At 37.2% G+C, this 18912-nt stretch overlaps 1 protein-coding gene and 2 long non-coding RNA genes across 4 annotated transcripts; 1 reads left to right on the forward strand and 2 right to left on the reverse strand.

Annotated features, from left to right (window-relative positions):
* Positions 1-304: 304 nt before the first annotated feature.
* Positions 305-1498, reverse strand: LOC112553427. The gene is made up of 3 exons (XR_003097051.1): positions 1254-1498; positions 668-720; positions 305-491 (listed from the first exon to the last, which is right to left on the reverse strand). It is a non-coding gene; the product is annotated as an uncharacterized LOC112553427 (long non-coding RNA).
* Positions 1499-7794: 6296 nt separating this feature from the next.
* Positions 7795-11616, reverse strand: LOC112553428. The gene is made up of 3 exons (XR_003097052.1): positions 11488-11616; positions 9121-9224; positions 7795-7873 (listed from the first exon to the last, which is right to left on the reverse strand). It is a non-coding gene; the product is annotated as an uncharacterized LOC112553428 (long non-coding RNA).
* A 1009-nt stretch (positions 11617-12625) lies between these two features.
* On the forward strand, positions 12626-15540 carry LOC112553425. 2 transcript variants are annotated; one of them, XM_025220629.1, is made up of 4 exons: positions 12626-12738; positions 13087-14048; positions 14440-14607; positions 14964-15540. In XM_025220629.1, exons 1-4 carry the CDS (start codon positions 12674-12676, stop codon positions 15077-15079), a joined length of 1311 nt encoding a protein of 436 aa, XP_025076414.1. In that variant the 5' UTR covers positions 12626-12673; the 3' UTR covers positions 15080-15540. The 2 variants fall into 2 exon arrangements, with proteins under 2 accessions (XP_025076414.1, XP_025076413.1); XM_025220628.1 differs by having other exon boundaries at positions 13087-14031.
* The last annotated feature ends 3372 nt before the right edge of the window (positions 15541-18912 follow it).

Consider the following 18912-nt stretch of genomic DNA (forward strand, 5'->3'; position numbering starts at 1 on the left):
AAAAATTGTGTAAGTAAAATAAACTTAAGTTTATTGCTGACAGTAGTGGATTTTAGTAAGTCAGTCGGATATGTCCATGTGTACATCAACAAAAAGTGATCTCGAACACACCTTCATAACTACGTCCCATTAACTAAGTGTAAACACACATCAAGAGACATGCATTAATTCAGTATTTATTTGGACATCATGCAGACAGAACTACAAACACACTGACGTTAAACACAAAACAGTTTGACAAATAAAGAGAGAGAACGACGAAAACATTTTTTTTCTTGCAAAATAAAACACGAAACGCTTATAATTTGTGATCAGACAAAATTTAATATTCGATAAATTTACATCTGCTTGTTTGTTATAGCAGTAATCCTGGATATATTATCTAGATGATTTTTTTTCCTAGAAGAATATCTAGTCTGAAAAGGTAAGATAACTGATATTTAGGTGTTGAACCGCTGTATCAGCAACGAAGCTAGGCGACATCAGAGTAACTGAAAAAAAGAAAAAAAAATTTATTAGTTAATTCTTGTGTGATGTTTTCCAATATCTTACTTTATAGTGTTTGTGTGCTTGTGTGTTTGTTTGTTTGTTTGTTTGTTTGTTTGTTTGTTTGTTTTATCTGATTAACACTATGCGTGCGATCTGAATCGCACTCACTCATACTCACATCAGTTGCTGCTGTATTTTAGCCCTGGGGGAATGGTGTCGTAACGATACAACCTGCAAATTGGAGAAACAAAGTCATGTCTGGTACACCAGAAGTCCATGTATTAACATGTTTACCAACTATTTCTGTCTTCTAACGGAAATCAATCATGTTTTTGCCCTTTTACTTTGATCATGTTTACCTCGCATTTCATCGCTCTCTTTAGTTCATGAAAACATGACCACATCAGCTCGTTACAAACATCTAAAGAGCACTACTGCAGCTAAAAGGTTAACTTTGCAATCAGCCTTCACAAATTCAGCTTTCTTTATCTAGGATGCCACTCTTCATAAGTTTAATAGCACCTTTTACAGAATACATAGCCGACCTTCGTGGACTTCACTCGCCACCTTTACAGAATATCTTACTACCCTTTGTGGATTCACTTCTCATACTTCCCAGATTACCAACTTTGTTTTACTGGTTTTTCTAGCAATGCATTTTGCTTTAATGAGCAAATCAATTCTAAAAAATCTTAATGTCTGCGAGGCAAATTAAACAAAAAAACTAACAAATACAGTGTGTGAAAACAGGTGAATAATACAACCTCGGCAAACTAGGGTCTGGTAAAGTTCCCGGCAATATATTGAAATTGGATTTAGGGAGCAGTGTCTATTGTACTCCGACTGCAAGGTTAGGCAGTTGTACTGATTACGGCTATGTTCATGATCATCATCATCTGCAGCAACGGTAACAGCCAACATGACGATGACCGCAAGGCGAAGATGATGTTTTTGTTGGTCATGGCGAGAAGTTTCCTCGAAACAGTTCCTGTGATGGACAAGTGTAGTGGAAATAATAATAATAATAATAATAATAATAATAATAATAATAATAATAATAATAATAAATAATAATAATAATAATAATAATAATAATAATAATAATAATAATAATGCAAAATTTGTAAAGCGCATACTCACACTCATGCTCTTAGCGCGTAAGAACAAGAACGAAACATGGACAGCACATATCGAGGGACAGGTAAACAAACAAATAACATGAGCTAAAAAAAATAAACAACCGTACTAGACGGAGAATAAAATTAAATACAGAAAACACAAAGAGGAACCAAATAACAAGAACAATAGCTGAGAGTAACACTGATTAGAATAGGAACAAGTAACATAGGACGAATATATTTAAACATAAAACGGTTTAAGATCGTTAGGGGTTTACATCTGTTTGATTCTATGGATGCCGTTTGAGAGGATAGTACTGAGAAACTATACTGCTAGAAACTATGTCCAAGCCATTAGAATCATTATCATGGTAATATAATGAAGAACCTGTGGTGAGCGAATACGTTTGCATAATATTAACCCTCAGTACGACATAACAGTATAAATATTACGAAGACCGGATAATAACTGAAGGCTGTGAAGACGACAGTGGGTGAGGTTTGTTTTTTATTATTGCTGGTCTCAGATGAACATTAGACTAACAAACCTCTATATTGTTGGAAAGGAGAAAACTCGAACTTTGCAGTTGTAGCTTACATACATAGATATGGTAAATTATTTTTACAGATAATTTGCTGATTTCCTTGGTAATGACGCCTTACAAATGATTTGATTTTAACTGATTTTCCAAGAGAAAAAAACATGAAATCGGTCTTCGTCAGTAACAGTGGCGGTCGTGTCCTGAAAATACTTACAAAATATTTACATTATGCGTTATTCTCTGTTCTCGACACTCCCATAGTACTATAAGGCAGGTTACAATGATCTCACACAGGACATTGTCACGTGACACATTTCTGATTTACTGAGTCACACCCGGCAGCGGGCCAGATGTCTTCTTTAAAACGATTTGTCAAGAACAGCCCACAAAGAAATGCACTACTCAATCGAAGGTCCTGAATACAATGTTGAAAGACTTACCTCACAGACAAGTCAAGCGTCAAGTCCGATGGCAGCGCAAAGACCTGAACCACAGACCCTCAGGTCCGACCTTTTATACCGTTCCCTGCCATCACAAACAGGACCTGTGATGTTAAATAAGCATGTTGTTTGGTTCCTGATCGGTTTGATAGCCTCTATCAAACAAATAAACAAACTTTTGAAGAGCATTGAGTCTTGTAAACATCCTTAAAGCAATCAGAGCACGGGAATGTGCCGGATGTAACTTGTTTGTCCACTTGATGATTTGTTAGTGAAGACATGGTAGATGTAGAAAGTTCCCACCCCTACGAAAACAGAACGAAACTAAGATATGTAATTTTAACTCCCTGTAGACTAATGTTTAGAAACTTATTTTCTACAAATATTTTTTATTTTGTTGGAGCTGCTGGCAGCTGCAGACTTTTCACTATTGACCAGTGTGAACACATTTCTCGCATTTCACCCACAGTCACATCCACGAAGAAAGCAGTTGGGAACATGTGAGAGAACAAATGGCAAGCGAGTGCGAGCTTATTTATTTCTAGTAAAAACAAACTACTGTTGTCACGCAATATGCATGATTTTTAAGAAAACCTGATGTTTTCTTGAACGGGAAATTCGTGTCGGTGTATTATTAACACATTCAAAGTCAAACTAACTTTTCAAAATTAAAAAAAAAAAGCCTGCACGCAGAAGACGCCCAGACCCAGTCCTGACCTCGATGCGCATGACCGCGTACAGACGTTAATTACCGGGTGGGACGAAAGATGCTCAAGATAGAGCCCAACCCTTTCACTGGCAATAATACCATGTCAGTGCATTAAAAGCATGGAAAAAGTGTTTAAAAGTTGTTTACATATTACGATGTTATTGAATTCATTGGACTCAATGGTTAATGGTTGGGTTGGAACCTAATGTGTTTACAATTTTGATGTACCCTTTCGAGGCAAAGAATTAGGTTTTGATATTTGTGTGTCAGTGTATGTCTTTTGTCGTCTCACCCGTCCTCTCCCCCCGTCACGGATAGGTGACATGGCATGAGTCAGCGCGATGTAAACAGACCGACTGCACGTGTTGAGAGAGTAAAGGCGAGAGCAAAACAAGTTTTCTTAAAAAGTAAATTAGAATATAGAAGGGGGGCAGGCAAGTGCCAGGACACTGTGTATGTGTGTTAATGGGGGGGGGGGGGCTAGGGCTGGGGGGCTGAGTCTTCCAAGTAAGGTACAGTAATCACATTCTGTTTGTATCTCCGATTTTCAACAAAATACAAATTCATTAATCTATAGTTAAACACATCATCAACAGACATGTATTATATAAGAATACTTGTACCTCATCAGACAGAAACAAATACACTAGACTAAAAACACAGACTGACAATTAAAGGCACAAACAACGATGAAAGCAGTTTTTTTTTTAGAAAGCAGAAAAGGCTCATAATTTGTGATCAGGAAAATGTTCAATAGTCAATACTTTCACAATTGCTTTTTGTTAGCACCAATCTTTAACAGATTATATATCCTTTCTTTCCTAACAGCATCCAGTCTAGGAGAAGATTAATGGTGTTTTGGTGTTAAAGGGTTATATGCCAATAATACCAGCTACACAAACAAGTTTTGTCTTGTTTCCAGTGACAAGGCAATAATTTATTAAATCATTTCCAGCAGTTCCACAACTAGTACACTTTTAAAAAAATTTCTATCAGAACTTATTTAGAAGAGAACAAGCTCACAAAGTAAAACAAAAACATTGATAGTAAAAATAAAAAAAACAAAAGCTTGAAAATAAAATAAGTAGAAATCAATCGTAAAACACACGTTTATATGAAATGTACTAAGAAGGATGAAGTATTTGTTCCTTACATCTCGGGATTGTCTTTAATACATAGATCTTTAAAAAAAAGTTTCAGGGTATTCTTAGAAACAATGAAACAAAAAATGACTACAATCATAAAATATTTCCAACATTAGTTATGTTCCCTACTTTTACTTAGATCGTGTATACCTCCTATCTCATCATTCAAGGGTAGTGGAAAGCTAGAACTTGCAACATAAACGAGAAAAAAAATATGAAAGATGATCAAGTTAGCAAAAAGAAAAAAAAGTCAACAATTTTTAAATGCATTAAAATAGTAAACGATCCATCCTTTCTTCACCCATCTCTCTCTCTCTCTCCCCAGAGAGTCGAGTGTCGTCACAACTTGACGGTTGCTGATCCAGCACCAGGCTGACAGGCGGGTACCCGACATTCACTGCAACTGTCTGCTGGCACGAACTTTTTAGTTTTATGCTTTTGTGTGGATTTTGTGTTTAGTTTTGTTTTGAATTCATTCATCCAAGGCACTACTGCATGTTATTTTGTCAGCGATTTTTTGTTTTTGTTTTACTTTGTCAAAGGCCAAATCAGGGGAGATAGTTTACTAGTTCTAGAGGACAAGTTACTTATCTCCCCTAATGATGTCTATGCATTCATACAAAATCTTTTGATTTATTGAAATTATTTTATTACTACGACTGCTGGAAATGATTTAAATTGATTTGTCACAGGAAATGAGTAACTGGTGAAATTTTGGCCTGTAGGAAGTGGGTAAATCAATTACTAAAGTTCCTGAAATATGTCAAGGGTAAATTAAGTTCGTTAAATAAAAGGGAAATAAATTCAAAATAATGCCAATTTTTATTTATAAGCAAACGAACATTTTTTCTAAACTGTTTACGGAAGTCATCAAACAATCTAAAATTACTAATCTTTTATTAGCCAGTTAGAATTAAAAAAATAGTACATAACATAAATAACACTTAACATGAATATATATTTTAAACATAAGACGGTTTAAACACGTTTGGATTTTACCTCTTTTCGATTACACTGATGTTGTCTTTTATACAACTACTAACTACAATGCTAGAAATATTATATCTAGAAGCCATTAAAATCATTAACACAGGAATGTGTTTGCTCATATTCTCACGCAGGAAATGGCTGTCACGTGATGTTTTCTGTCTTACTGGGTCACTCGGGCAGTGGGCTACAATCAGAGGACCGACCATCGATATTGTAGTTTTTTAAAGCTGTTCATTAAACTCAGCAAAGAAGAAAGGTTAGAGTTGATTACAAGTTCAGAAATTCAGCGTTGATGACTGACCCTTCGAGACAAATAAAGTGTCAGAGACACAGACCCTCGTGTCCGACTATTTATACAGTTCTGTGAGCACTGACAAACAGGAACTGTGATGTGAGATAAGGCGCCAGGAATGTTGTTTTCTTCGTGAGTAGTTTTATAGATGATATTAAACAAATAAATAAACATTCGAAGAGCATGGTGTCTTGTAAACAGTCTTAAAGCAACTAGAGCGACAAGAACTTTTAAAGAACTCGTTTCTCTCACGAACTGTCAGGTGAAACCACACAGACACGACCAAGGAATATGCCAGATGTAGATTTTTGTCCGTTCGAATTTGTGGAAGAACAAAACTCTAGTATGTAAGTCTAACTTCCTTGTACACTACAGTTTACAAAGTAATCATGAAATAACATTTATTTTCTGGGACTGCTGAAGTGTACACACCCTACTACACTTGAAAACTCAATGTTTGTAATTACTTGCATTTCGTTTTCAAACATCATAACGATGAATTATTTATTGCAGAAGCTGCTGCTTTAAAATGCTGGCTTACAATTATATAGTGTCTTTTTGTTGTGAAAATTGTGAATCAAAAAAAAATAAAATAAAATAGCTTAATTTTAAAGCTGTCACTGTAGTTGATTTTATCAAGATAGTGGCAGATGTCCATGTGTACATCAATGTCACAACTATGTCACACATTTCCCCATAAACACAAATCCATTCAGCTAGACGTATTAACAATTAACATTAACAAACGTGCCTTATGCATATACTTAAATTTATATATTTATAAAGGAATCTGTCAGCTCATCAGAACTTCACAAATACAAGGACACGATACACACAACACATCGCTAACGACACATTCAACGAGAAAATCAGGTTTTGCAGACTGAAAGAAACAACAGAAAAGCACATCATTTGTGATCAGAAAAACGTTTAATACTCAATACATTTACATCAATATTTTTGTTAGCAGAATCCCTGAGTACATTCTACACGTCTTTTCTATCCTAAGAATATCTAGTCTAAAAAAACAAGATGATTGGAAATTTTTGGTGTTGAACGCCGGGTCAGCAAAAGTGCTTTATCAGAGTGACTGAAAAAGAAAAGTGTAAAATTAATTACTCATTTATTTCTCGAGCTGCTTGTCCACCAATCCGATTTAATAATTTTTGACCGCAGCGAAGCAACAAAATAAAGAACGCACATTTTATTATGTAATGATCAATGTGCACGGAGACAACAACAACAAATATTTCTGTATAAACAAGTGTGTGTACGTGCGTCTGTGTGTTTGTTGTAACTATGAATGTCTCTCACTCACTCATTCTCTCAACTCACATCAGTTGCTGTTGTACTTTAGCCGGTGGCTGGTGGAACTGGAATGCCACAAACTGCAAATCGGAGAACACAGTTATTGCCGGCTACCCAGATTACAAAGTACAGGTACAGGTACTCCTTGCTCACCCAATGTTACCGACTTATGTTATCGTTTATCGATGATAGAAAAATAATTGCCCCAATGCACATCATTTATGCTTTCATCTTTCACTTAAATCCTGTTTACCTCATATTTCTTCGTTCACTTCAGTTCACGGGTTCATGACCCCGTAAAGTCATTAACACTAAAGAGAGAAAGTGCTAAAGCAGTCAAAGGCTAAACTTTGTAATCTGTCTTCAGATATTTAGCTTTATTCAAACTGAAGTCAGGCTTCACAGGTTTAGTAGTCCCTACTACAGATTATCTCGCCATCCTCTGTGGATTCATTAACCACCCTTTACTGGCTGAGTAGCCACCATCCACAGATTGCTGAGCAATATTTTATAGGCTTGCTATGCATGTGTTTTGCTTTAATGAACAAAACAATGCTAAAAAAAGACACAATTTTTAGTCCTACGAGGAAGAATATTTCAAGACCAAATACAGTGTGAGAAAAAAGTGACTAATACAACCTTCTCTTAAGTATTTCTCAATTCGATCACACTTTGATGAGGTTGGTGGCACGAGGCAAAATCTGTTGTACATAACCACGTACACAGGGCAGGAAACACCGTTTTCTGCAACGACAATAACAGCCAACATGACGATGACCGCAAGTCCGAAGATGATGTATTTGTTGATCATGGCGAGAAGTTTCCTCTTACAAACAGTTCCTGTGATGAAAAAAGTGTAGTGATAATAATAATAATAATAATAATAATAATAATAATAATAATAATAATAATAATAATAATAATAATAATAATAATAATAATAATAATAATAATAATAATAATAATAGCGCTTAAGAACAAGAATGAAACATCGACAGCATGCGCAGGACAGGAAAACAAACAAATAAAATATGAGCTATCAAAGAATAAACAACCGTACTTAGCAAAGAATAAAATCAAAAACAGAAAACACAAAGAGGAACCAAATAACAAGAACAAGAGCTGAGAGGAACATGAGATTGCCAAAGGAAGGGTGTGACAAAGGACTAGCATTATGGGAAAGGATGATGATCACATTAGCAGAAATTAAAGATAAGTGAATATCTCCTTTCAAAGAAATGCACATATACATTGAAATCGTTATTTCGTGTCTTTAGTCAATCTAAAATTACTTATCTTTTATTAGCCGATTAGAATAGGAACAAATAACATAGTACGAATATATTTAAACATAAAACGGTTTAAGATCGTTAGGGGTTTATATCTGTTTGATTCTATGGATGCTGTTTGAGAGGATAGTACTGAGAAACTATACTGCTAGAAACTATGTCCAAGCCATTAGAATCATTATCATGGTAATATAATGAAGAACCTGTGGTGAGCGGATACGTTTGCATAATATTAACCCTCAGTACGACATAACAGTATAAATATTACGAAGACCGGATAATAACTGAAGGCTGTGAAGACGACAGTGGGTGAGGTTTGTTTTTTTATTATTGCTGCTCTCAGATAAACATTAGACTGACAAACCTCTACATTGTTGGAAAGGAGAAAACTTGAAATTTGCAATTGTAGCTTACATACATAGATATGGTAAATTATTTTTTCAGATAATTTGCTGAAATTCCTTGGTAATGACACCTTACAAATGATTTGATTTTAATTTATTCCAAGAGAAAAAAAACATGAAATCGGTCTTCGTCAGTAACAGTGGCGGTCGTGTCCTGAAAATACTTACAAAATATTTACATTATGCGTTATTCTCTGTTCTCGACACTCCCATAGTACTATAAGGCAGGTTACAATGATCTCACACAGGACATTGTCACGTGACATATTTCTGATTTACTGAGTCACACCTGGCAGCGGGCCAGATGTCTTCTTTAAAACCATTCGTCAAGAGCATCACACAAAGAAGAGCACTAGTCAATAGAAGGTCCTGACTACAATGTTGAAAGACTTACCTCAGAGACAAGTCAAGCGTCAAGTCCGATGGCAGCGCAAAGACCTGAACCACAGACCCTCGGGTCCGACCTTTAATACTGTTCCTTGCCATCACAAACACGACCTGTGATGTTAAATAAGCATGTTGTTTCGCTCCTGATCGGTTTGATAAATTCTATTAAACAAATAAACAAACGATTGAAGAGCATTGTGTCGTGTAAACATCCTTAAAGCAATCAGAGCACGGGAATGTGCCGGATGTAACTTGTTTGTTCCTTGGACTTGATGACTATCAGTTAGTGAAGACATGGTAGATAGGTAAAGTTCCCACATACTACGAAATCAGAGCGCAACTACGATATGTACTTTTAACTCCCTGTAGACTAATGTTTACAAACTTATTTTCGACGAATAATTTTATTTATTTTGTTGGAGCTGCTGGCAGATGCCGACTTTTACACAGCGCACTACACTCGAGAACTCTTCTCAACTTGTTTTTCAGTAACTCATTGTGTTCTTTCGTCTTTATTTTTACTTGAGATCTGTTAAATATTCTTGTTTATTAGAGTTTTGCCGAAACACGACTTCAAAACAAGAATTTAAATTAATCTTTCATCGTCTTGCGAAATCTTGCTCCTATATTTTGAGGCTATGTTGTTGTACGTTGTATATTTGTTTGTTGGTATAGTTTGGTATACGTATGTATTGTTTGTTCAGTTTGAGTCAAGATGTACATACTTTGTTTTTGTGTTTGTGAAGCACAGACTGCCTACTTTTGGTCGAATATGCAGTAAAAAAGCTCATCATCTACTTTGCTAGAATTATGCTGCTGATGATAATGATGATGATAATAATGATGATGGAAAACTGTTTCATTCAAAAGCTTATCGTTTATTCCTATCGTTTAGGAAAAGTACTTTTGCGTCGGTTAGTTTTAATCTCTCTCTCCCTCCTCATTTACAATAATAAAGCTTTTAAGAAACACAAAAAGAAAATTAATACAATCAAAATAATATTTGACTTGCATTTCTCTACAGCTACTTAGCAAAAATCATTTCATACTTAATTCTTTTTGTTCGACCTACAATCGTCCCGTTTGACTTAATTTACAAGCACCAGAGATGACATGTTAATGTTGTGTGTAATGTTAGTTTTAGTTGTTCAGCAATTGCAGGACCATCACTATCTGACCAGTGTGAACACATTTCTCGCATTTCACGTGTCACAGTCACATCCACGAAGAAAGCAGTTAGGAACATGTGAGAGAACAAATGGCTGGCGATGGAAAGTTTATTTATTTCTAGTAAAAACAAATAATATTGTCGCAGTATGCATCAATATGCATGATTTTTAAGAAAATTTGATGTTTCGTGAACGGGAAATTCGTGTCGGTGTATTATTTACACAGTAAAAGTAGAACTAACTTTATTTTTCAAAAAAAAAAAAAAAAAAAGTCTGCATGCAGAAGACGCCCAGACCCAGTCCTGACCTCGATGCGCATGACCCCGCACAGATGTTATTGAATTCCTTGGACTCAATGGTTAATGGTTGGGTTGGAACCTAGATTGTTTACAGTTTTGATGTACCTTTTCGAGGCAAGGAATTAGGTTTTGAGGTTTGTGTGTCTTTGTATGTCTTTTCTCGTCTCACCCGTCCTCTCCCCCTGTCACGGATGGGTGACATGGCATGAGTCAGCGCGATGTAAACAGACCGACTGCACGTGTTGAGAGAGGAAAGGCGAGAGCATAGCAAGTTTTTTTTAAAGTAAATTAGAGGAGCATAGAAGGGGGACACTGTGTAAGTGTGTTGAGGGGAGGGCTGGGGGCTGGGGGCTGGGGGCTGTGTCTTCCAAGTAAGGTACAGTAAGCATATTCTGTTTGTATCTCCGATTTTAAACAATTTATTTAAATTTTTGTATTTTTATAAAGATTTCTCTGATTAATTCTCTAATTACAGCTGTATCATATATTACCCTGTAAATAAAAATCCATTAATCACAGAAAAAAGACCTTTGAAGATTTCCATGTTTTACAAACGTCTTTGTGTTCTCAAATGAACTGTTATCAGTCAGGTACTTTACAGTAACAAATAAACAGTATTATTTACCTTTGTATGTTGTTTACATTTTTGCATAACTGTTTTCCTCTGATGTATACAGATAGCTAGGAATTTTCTAAATGTGAATAAAGATAAGAAGGGTCATTTAATTTTATTAATTTTATAATTAATTTTATTTTTAACCAGAGAAACTGGTTTGGTCTGTGACTGAGAGCTTTACATGAGCGAGCACTGAGTGTATTGACGAATGTTTGTGTACTAGTGTCTGTTCTCCAAACACACAATTATTATTTTAATAAAATGAAAAGAAGTATTTCAGATATACTCACAAATTGCCTATGTTAGGCATTTAAAAATGTAGGCAACATCTCAGGATAAATATTTTCACAGAGGTGTTTACACCTGGGCAGTGCTGACACATTCAGTTTACCCCAGGGGTGGACAAAGTTCTCTTGTTGCGGGCCGGTCTGAAAGATTCAAACGAGACCAAAATAGTGACTACATAAAAATCTTGTAACCCTGCGCGTAAATGAATACTTAAGGGAGGAAACACTGGAACCTTTAGGAATTGTTTAACTATGGATTACTTCCCTTCAACGGATGACGCAGTCAACAAATTAGATATTTTATCTTTGAAAGTAAGCGAAGGTTTGGTTGATGAAGCCCCATGTTGACGTTCGTTACCGGTTACTCAATTCGACATGGATTTGTACTCAAACAACAGAAAGGGAGAAGAAAAAAGTAAGTAATATTTAAATTCTAATTTATATTCTTATAATATATGGTTGTTTAATACTTTATGTTTTTATAAATTGTGTAAATATATTTTTTCTTAATTTCTGAATTTTGACATACTGCCCGATTTCTAAATTCTATGCCCTGTACAGTTACACTCTTCATGGGAGTTTACTACAAGAAACCAGAACCTATAGTTCTTAAATATTGACACAACGCAAATGTTTTCAAAATGCTCTTTCACATCGAGTATAACAGATAGTTCTTTTAATTGTATGTTAATAGAAATAAATTTTTAAAAACACCTGTCAAAATTTCGTTCGTGGGCTACATCAGGTTTGACTAGCATTTAAAGGGTAAAAAAAATAAATAAATAAAATAAATAACTAATTAGTGCAGAACAATAAAAAATGGAGGATTAAGAGGTGTGTGTGTGCGAGATGTCTAGTCCTGTGTCTGTGTGTATACGTGTGAGTGTGAATGTCTCACTGTAAGTCTATGTGTTTGTGTGTCTGTGTGCGTGCTTGCGTTTGTGTGCGTTTGTGAGCATGTGTGTTTATTTGTGTTTGTGTGAGAGAGAAAATTTGTATGTGTGTGTGTTTGTTCGTTCATGTATGCATATTGTATTGTGTATGTGTATCTTTGTGTGTGCGTGTCTATGAGAGAAAGAGAGAGGGAGCGACTGATGACGCACAAGATGACTTGTGCTGCGACGTCTTTCCTTCAAAACAAAATACTAGTCACGTGTGATGTCATTCAGCCAATAAGACGTCAGTAAAGATGGAGTGGGGTGTCACTGGTCCTTTCAACGCGCTGCCCACAGAGCTTCTTGTCATCATCTTCAGGTACTTACTCTGTAGCCTATCATCCTTGCCGTGATGTAGTCCTAGCTGCTGGCACGGCATTAAACACAAATAAACAAACAAAGCCTGTCATCCCTTATTTATTTCTCCGAATTTCGGTCCCCAAGTCTTCACTTGACATTGATGCTCCATACATGGCTGCTGTCACCTGTGAGATGTAGTGGACAGTTTTTCAAGATAATATTTTACAACAAGTTAAACAACAACAACAACAAACAACAACACAACAACAACAACAACTGGAATCCAGAAAACGCACCAGAATCTGATTGCGATACTTTGTATTAATTATTATCATCATTAATTATAATATCATTTATTTGTGCTCAGGGAACTGTCCAATGAAGACAGGGGTTCCTGCTGTCAAGTCTGTAAAAGGTGGAGAGAGGAAATCATCTCTGAGCCCTCCATGTGGCAAAAGTTCGAAGTCACTGTCCGTCCTGGCTGGAACTGGGAAAAGACCCGCTCATTTTTTGGTGGAAAAGGCCCCAGATTGTACCTCCATGTCAGACACCTTGTACTCAACTTGGACAGAAGAGCACAAGGACCACAAACTGTTTATGCGCGTCAGGCAAACGCTGTTCTCAGCTCAGTGTCCAAACTGTTGCGAGCCTTGCCTCATGATATGACTCTGACAAGTTTCTCTTGCTCGGGTTTCAAGTATTACAGTGCTAGTAAAGACTGGAAAAGTCGTGTCATCTGTGAACTATGTAAATTTCTGAGACGTCAGAAAAGATTTTTAGAGGAAGTCAGTTTTACATCACTGGAGCTCCTGTCGAAACAGAGCTGGGGGAGTCTGCTGAGGGCGGTTGCTCCCACAGATGAGGAGGGAGGCGAGAGCAAAATAAGGCGCTTGTCTCTGACAAAAATGTTACATCGAACCGCCACACCAGATATGTATTTCGTTAAAACCATAGGACGATTTTCGCTTTTAGAGCAGATCGAAATCACATTCGAGCATCTTAAAAGTGAGATAATCATGACCCTGGTGATTGCCTGCCCTCTCCTGAGACGGCTTACACTTCTGTTTGATTTAAGTCTTCAACCCTATTTCAAAGACCAGAACATCTATCTGATTCGGAATGTGGTGGTGGCCAAGAACCCTGAATTGCGGGTCGTGTTGTGGCTCATGGTGGGGGATAGCGTATGTGGCTTCCTCGTGAACACGAGCATGTTTTTTATTCAATTACCCGTCGAGGGACTTGTTGTCGATGTCTCCAGTCTGCACACCGTCACATCCGTTGTCGATTGTTACCTCGACATGATGGGCAAACTATACGGAAACTATCTAAGTAAACAGACTTTCTCTTAATTCGCTATACCATCAGCTCGTGGATCCTGTAGCGAATGTATGTTTGTGGGTGGGTGAGTGGTTAGATTGGAGGCATAGAAGCCTTTGCTGTTGAGAGTTTGTAGACATATCCACAGGCCTAACAACAATCTACTAACCCTAATTGATCCTGTAGCTTGACAGTATGTAATTCTTTGAAGTGGTTTCTTTAGAAATCTTTTTTCATTGAGTAAGATAAATATGTTTGTGTGTGTGTGTGTGTGTGTGTGTGTGTTCATCTTTAGTATTTATGGATATGCGCGCTTGGTGCACTATAAAACTTATTTATTGTCCTCCACCACAAAACAATTAGAGTGGATGTAAATACCTTGTGTCTATGCTCTGTCGGCCAGCTTTCCTGGAGTGGTCGTGTGTGGTACGGGAAAGCTGGTGCTATGGCCCAGCTCTGGTGAACCTAGTGAACACGTGTCCCAGACTGGCCTCCATCTCACTGAAGAACATCATTCTCGATCTGGAAACAGCGACAGCCATCAGTGCCTGCAGCAGCAGCGCCGAGCGAGGTGAGCACGTGTATAGGTGGCTGTGTGTGTGTGTGTTTTAGTGATGTTTCTCATATCCCTACCGCAAAAAAAATACCTTGTGTATTCCTGGAATCCAAACCAATTTTCCTGCCACATTTGGTGTGAATAGGGCACACACACACACACACACAAACATTTATATATTTATATCAGCCACACTTTATTCAGAAGATTAGGGAATGTTAGATACAAAGTTAAAGTAACTGTTTATGTAGCTTGGTCTATGATTGCGTTTTCTTAATTTTGTTTGTAAATTATGAAGTTAGGTTTGAGTTTTCCCCCGAAAGCGAAAAAAACTGGGTGTATAGATGATTGTCTGGTGTCTTGTTGTTTAGGGAAGATAAAGCTGCGAGTGGGAGGAATCTGTGTCAGCGGGGAGGCATCATCCAATGCACTGGAAGAAGGCATTCGACAGTTGAAGGACAGTCTCGATCTTCAAGTAGTTATGTAAGACCAAGCTTCTTGAAAAACGTTAAAGTGCGAAAAAATGATTGTAAGACAATCAAACAGGACCACGAAGTGATTAGAAGAGCACGCTGATGTCTTAGTCGGTAAAAATGAAGCTGTCAATGATTAGACTTCTGTAGAACACATACCATGGATTAAATCTTTTATAACACATTTAATTTTGAAAGTATATATCTGTGTGAAACTATATAAACTCACAGTTTACACAATTTAACATTTAACAAGTATATGAATACGTGAGGATGCTCACCGTTACACATTTCCTTTGGAGAGCGCGTATGTCAGTGATTGAAGGATGGATTAGTCTAGAAGTCTTTGCATGGTCAGATCTTCGTCCTGAGAAGTACTTCATTCTCATACTTTGTTTACACCCAATGAAATGACTTTTTATCATTTCTATCTCCGAAGAAGTTTACTAGGTACTTAATAAATGATCCGTATGAAGTGTGAGAAATGTTATTTGTTGGATATTTGTGTTATACAGCATGATATAGTCACATGTTTGTCCGACATTCGAGAAAAACAAGCACCACTTGCTCTGCTTCATGCAAACATCACCATCTCTTTGGTGAATGAGACTGTGACAAAAGGGCAATGGAGGTAACATCAATTTGAATGTTTGTTCTCGTTCTATATATTGGCATGAAGTGTCCAAAAGTGTAGTTAAAAAGATAACTGCTCACCTGGTTCTTCTGCAATTTCATTTTTTAGTGTGACATCCAGGCGTCTGATGATTTAATCAAAGAAAGTCCGCAGTTCTTCTTCAATAATATTCTTTATTTTACATTTCAAAGTAAAATACTTATCAGTAGCCTTTCTCATTGAAAGTATATTTCACGAAAGATTTCTATATATGTATCTGTGACAACCATCAGACGCAAAAATGTATATTTGTTTCTCCAGTGCTTCGTTCTGCAGCAAACACCAGTCAGACAACAAGTGCCTATCCAAATAATGAATCATTGCTTCATATTGCACCAGTGTCTGTCTACTAGATGTACCCCTGTAATGTACGTACACGTGAGTTTCTGATTGATATTTTCTGACTGAACTTTGTTTGCACATGTGAAATAGTAGTTATTAGGCTAGGGGGGAATAACCCTACCGCTAAACAATATAATCGAGAAAAAATATCTCAACATTGCTTGTCCGATATTTGACCGGGTACTCAGTGCACATAGTGACTCCTTCAGCACTGCACAGATGACTGTTTAGATGTGTTACTCCATGTGTCATTAACAATCATTATGAACTTTTTTATAAATCATTTTCCTGCTTTCGTCATAAGGCAAAAGATAACTTTAAAAATCTTGTCTTGCTAAGGGAGTGAACCGAAGCAAACAAAAAGAAAAGAGAAACCTTTTTGAATTAGTTGTCTCCCTTGGTTCCCAGTCACTTAATCCCCAGACACTTCATCCCCGACACTTCATCCCCGACACTTCATCCCCTAGACTTTTAATCCCTAAGCACTTCATCCCCAGACACTTAATCCCTAAACTAAATCCGTAACTATAAAAATTATGAAGTCAGCGAAAAATTTAATTGAAATTTATTAATTGAAATTCAAATAATTCAAATTTTAACCATGCTATTAACTTCAACGTCATTTGAACATCTACAACATTAGTTAAAGTTTATATAAGCTAGTAAATTTAATGTTCTTCAATAATATGATATGAACATTGTTCTTGAGTGTTCGCGAGGTAATTGCTGTTAATCAATATGAAAGGTAAGCTAATGATCGGAGGTACAGAAGACGATCCATTGACTCATCTCTCTCTACAATGTTGCTAACTCAGCGTATTTCCTCTTTGCACGTTTCTCTGTGCCGGCGCATGATTGTAGAACAGACGCCTTGTGTAGCTGACAATCCTTACGTAGACCATCAAGGAATGTCCACATCGTTGGGTGATGACAGGAGAAGAGAGATTGAAGGGCGTGATGCCAACCCTCCACAGAGTTGTTTGTTCGTGCAACACCGCCGGTGACGTCAGGTATTTGTTCCAAGTGTCTGGAGGGAATAAAGCTGAAGCGTAGTTATCCCCTCTACCGCGCAGTCTGCGGCCCCGTATGTACGTATGTACGTATGCTCGAAGTAGGATAGAAGTTCCGGCATGCGATCATGTTGTGGCATTGACTCTGCAAGCAATTCGAAGGAATCGACAATGTCTTCTTCATGTACATAGGCAAGTGCTGGGAGGCATCTGACCATTCCACGTAACTCGTCGTCTTCGTCATAGTCACTTCTCATCCCCAGTTAAGTGACTTTGCGTAATACCACGTGACTTAAGTGACAGTAACAGCCCGTTACTCTACAGGACTGAAACTTCTCTCGAAAAGCGGTGATCGCAGCTTTCTCAAAGTCTGTTACTATATATAGTCTCTGGAGCTGCATTAGGCATTAGCTCTCTAACTGCATCCAACATTCTATTATAGGTTGACTGATTGTCCTGAAGCAAGCAGTACGCACCGCGGATCATCCTTGCGCGAATTGGAAATGAATTGTGTAGAGTTGGTAGAATAGCAACTGGGACAACTTGAAAGTACCATCGGCGAACCAGCAGTTGCTGCGTCGAGCCAATCTAGTAATTGTCTGTCACCGAAAACTAGAAAGGACTATGTTGCTTGTCCCCATGGAGTCGTATATAGAACTCCTTGTATATGCTGTACTTCAAACATTGCATCGCAGAAGAGGTGGCAAAGCTCCACAGCATCTTTGTTTCTGAGTCTCTTCACGATGTCGGTTAGAGTCCTGTTTATAGTACCTTTACTTGGTAGAGCCATGAGAACAGATGAGGTAAGTTGACACTTACTGCAGCTTGACAAGCCCTCGCCTGTTGTTGTTGATTCAGTCATCTTCTCCGTTCAGTTTCCCCACGCATTCTTTGCCATCGCCTTCTCTTTGTTCGCACTCATGATTGTGAGTAATAACTGCTTGATGATTTCATTTTCAGCTGTCACTAACGTGACCGACACTTCAGTGAATTGATGCTTGGTACATCCAGTTCATGTTTCCGTTTAGCGCCTTCTTCTTGAGTCAGAATTCATATCCATCTGAACTAGTATAGATCGACCTTTACCACTTTTTAAATTTAATAATATTAAATGAAATTTTTATAATCAAAATAAAATGAATTAATATATGAACCAGAGGCATTTCTCTTACGGTTATATTTCAAGCTCAAGAACTGTCGTTCAAACGAAGAATAAAAATATCTTACTAACTCAACACTTTTTATAGAGGCTTTTTAAACAATGCTTTATAGAAGAATCGTGATTTAGAAATACACATCACGCATTGCTCTATACAGTGTGGGAGGACGTATTCTAAATTCAATGCTTTGACAGAAACATTACATATGCTTTATAAAGGATTAAGTGTCTGGGGGTGAAGTGTCGGGAGAAAGTGTCGGAAGGAAGTGTCGGGGATTAAAAGTCTAGGGGATGAAGTGTCGGGGATGAAGTGTCGGGGATGAAGTGTCTGGGGATTAAGTGACTGGACACCGTCTCCCTTATCCACTACACGCCGACGTGAAGGCGCGTGTCCACAAACCTTCACTGCTTGTACTGTGTTGTCTTTGACACAGTAAGAATCGGTTAATTGAATTTTTTTCTTACAAGACGCTGACAAATCACAAAACATTGCTTTGTTTTGACTTATCTGTAAACTGTAGTTTACTCGAAATTGTGAGAGAACAAACACATTTCTAGGTTTTAGTTGTAGTGATCCTATACCTCACTGTTAGAGTTCTGTCTCAAACAAAACACCAAAGGTTTATTGTGTTTGAACAGTTTTTGAGAAAATGCGTACTTATT

The sequence above is a fragment of the Pomacea canaliculata genome, linkage group LG12 (genome assembly GCF_003073045.1).
Source record: "Pomacea canaliculata isolate SZHN2017 linkage group LG12, ASM307304v1, whole genome shotgun sequence".
Classification (NCBI taxonomy): Eukaryota; Metazoa; Mollusca; class Gastropoda; order Architaenioglossa; family Ampullariidae; genus Pomacea; species Pomacea canaliculata.

Bases quoted from the DNA above. Each gene is read 5' to 3' on its own strand.
- LOC112553425 (XM_025220628.1), top strand. From the start codon at position 12,674: ATGGAGTGGGGTGTCACTGGTCCTTTCAACGCGCTGCCCACAGAGCTT. The intron at 12,739-13,086 runs GTACTTACTCTG...ATTTGTGCTCAG, and splicing joins CTTCTTGTCATCATCTTCAG to GGAACTGTCCAATGAAGACA. The intron at 14,032-14,439 runs ATACGGAAACTA...TCTGTCGGCCAG, and splicing joins CTCGACATGATGGGCAAACT to CTTTCCTGGAGTGGTCGTGT.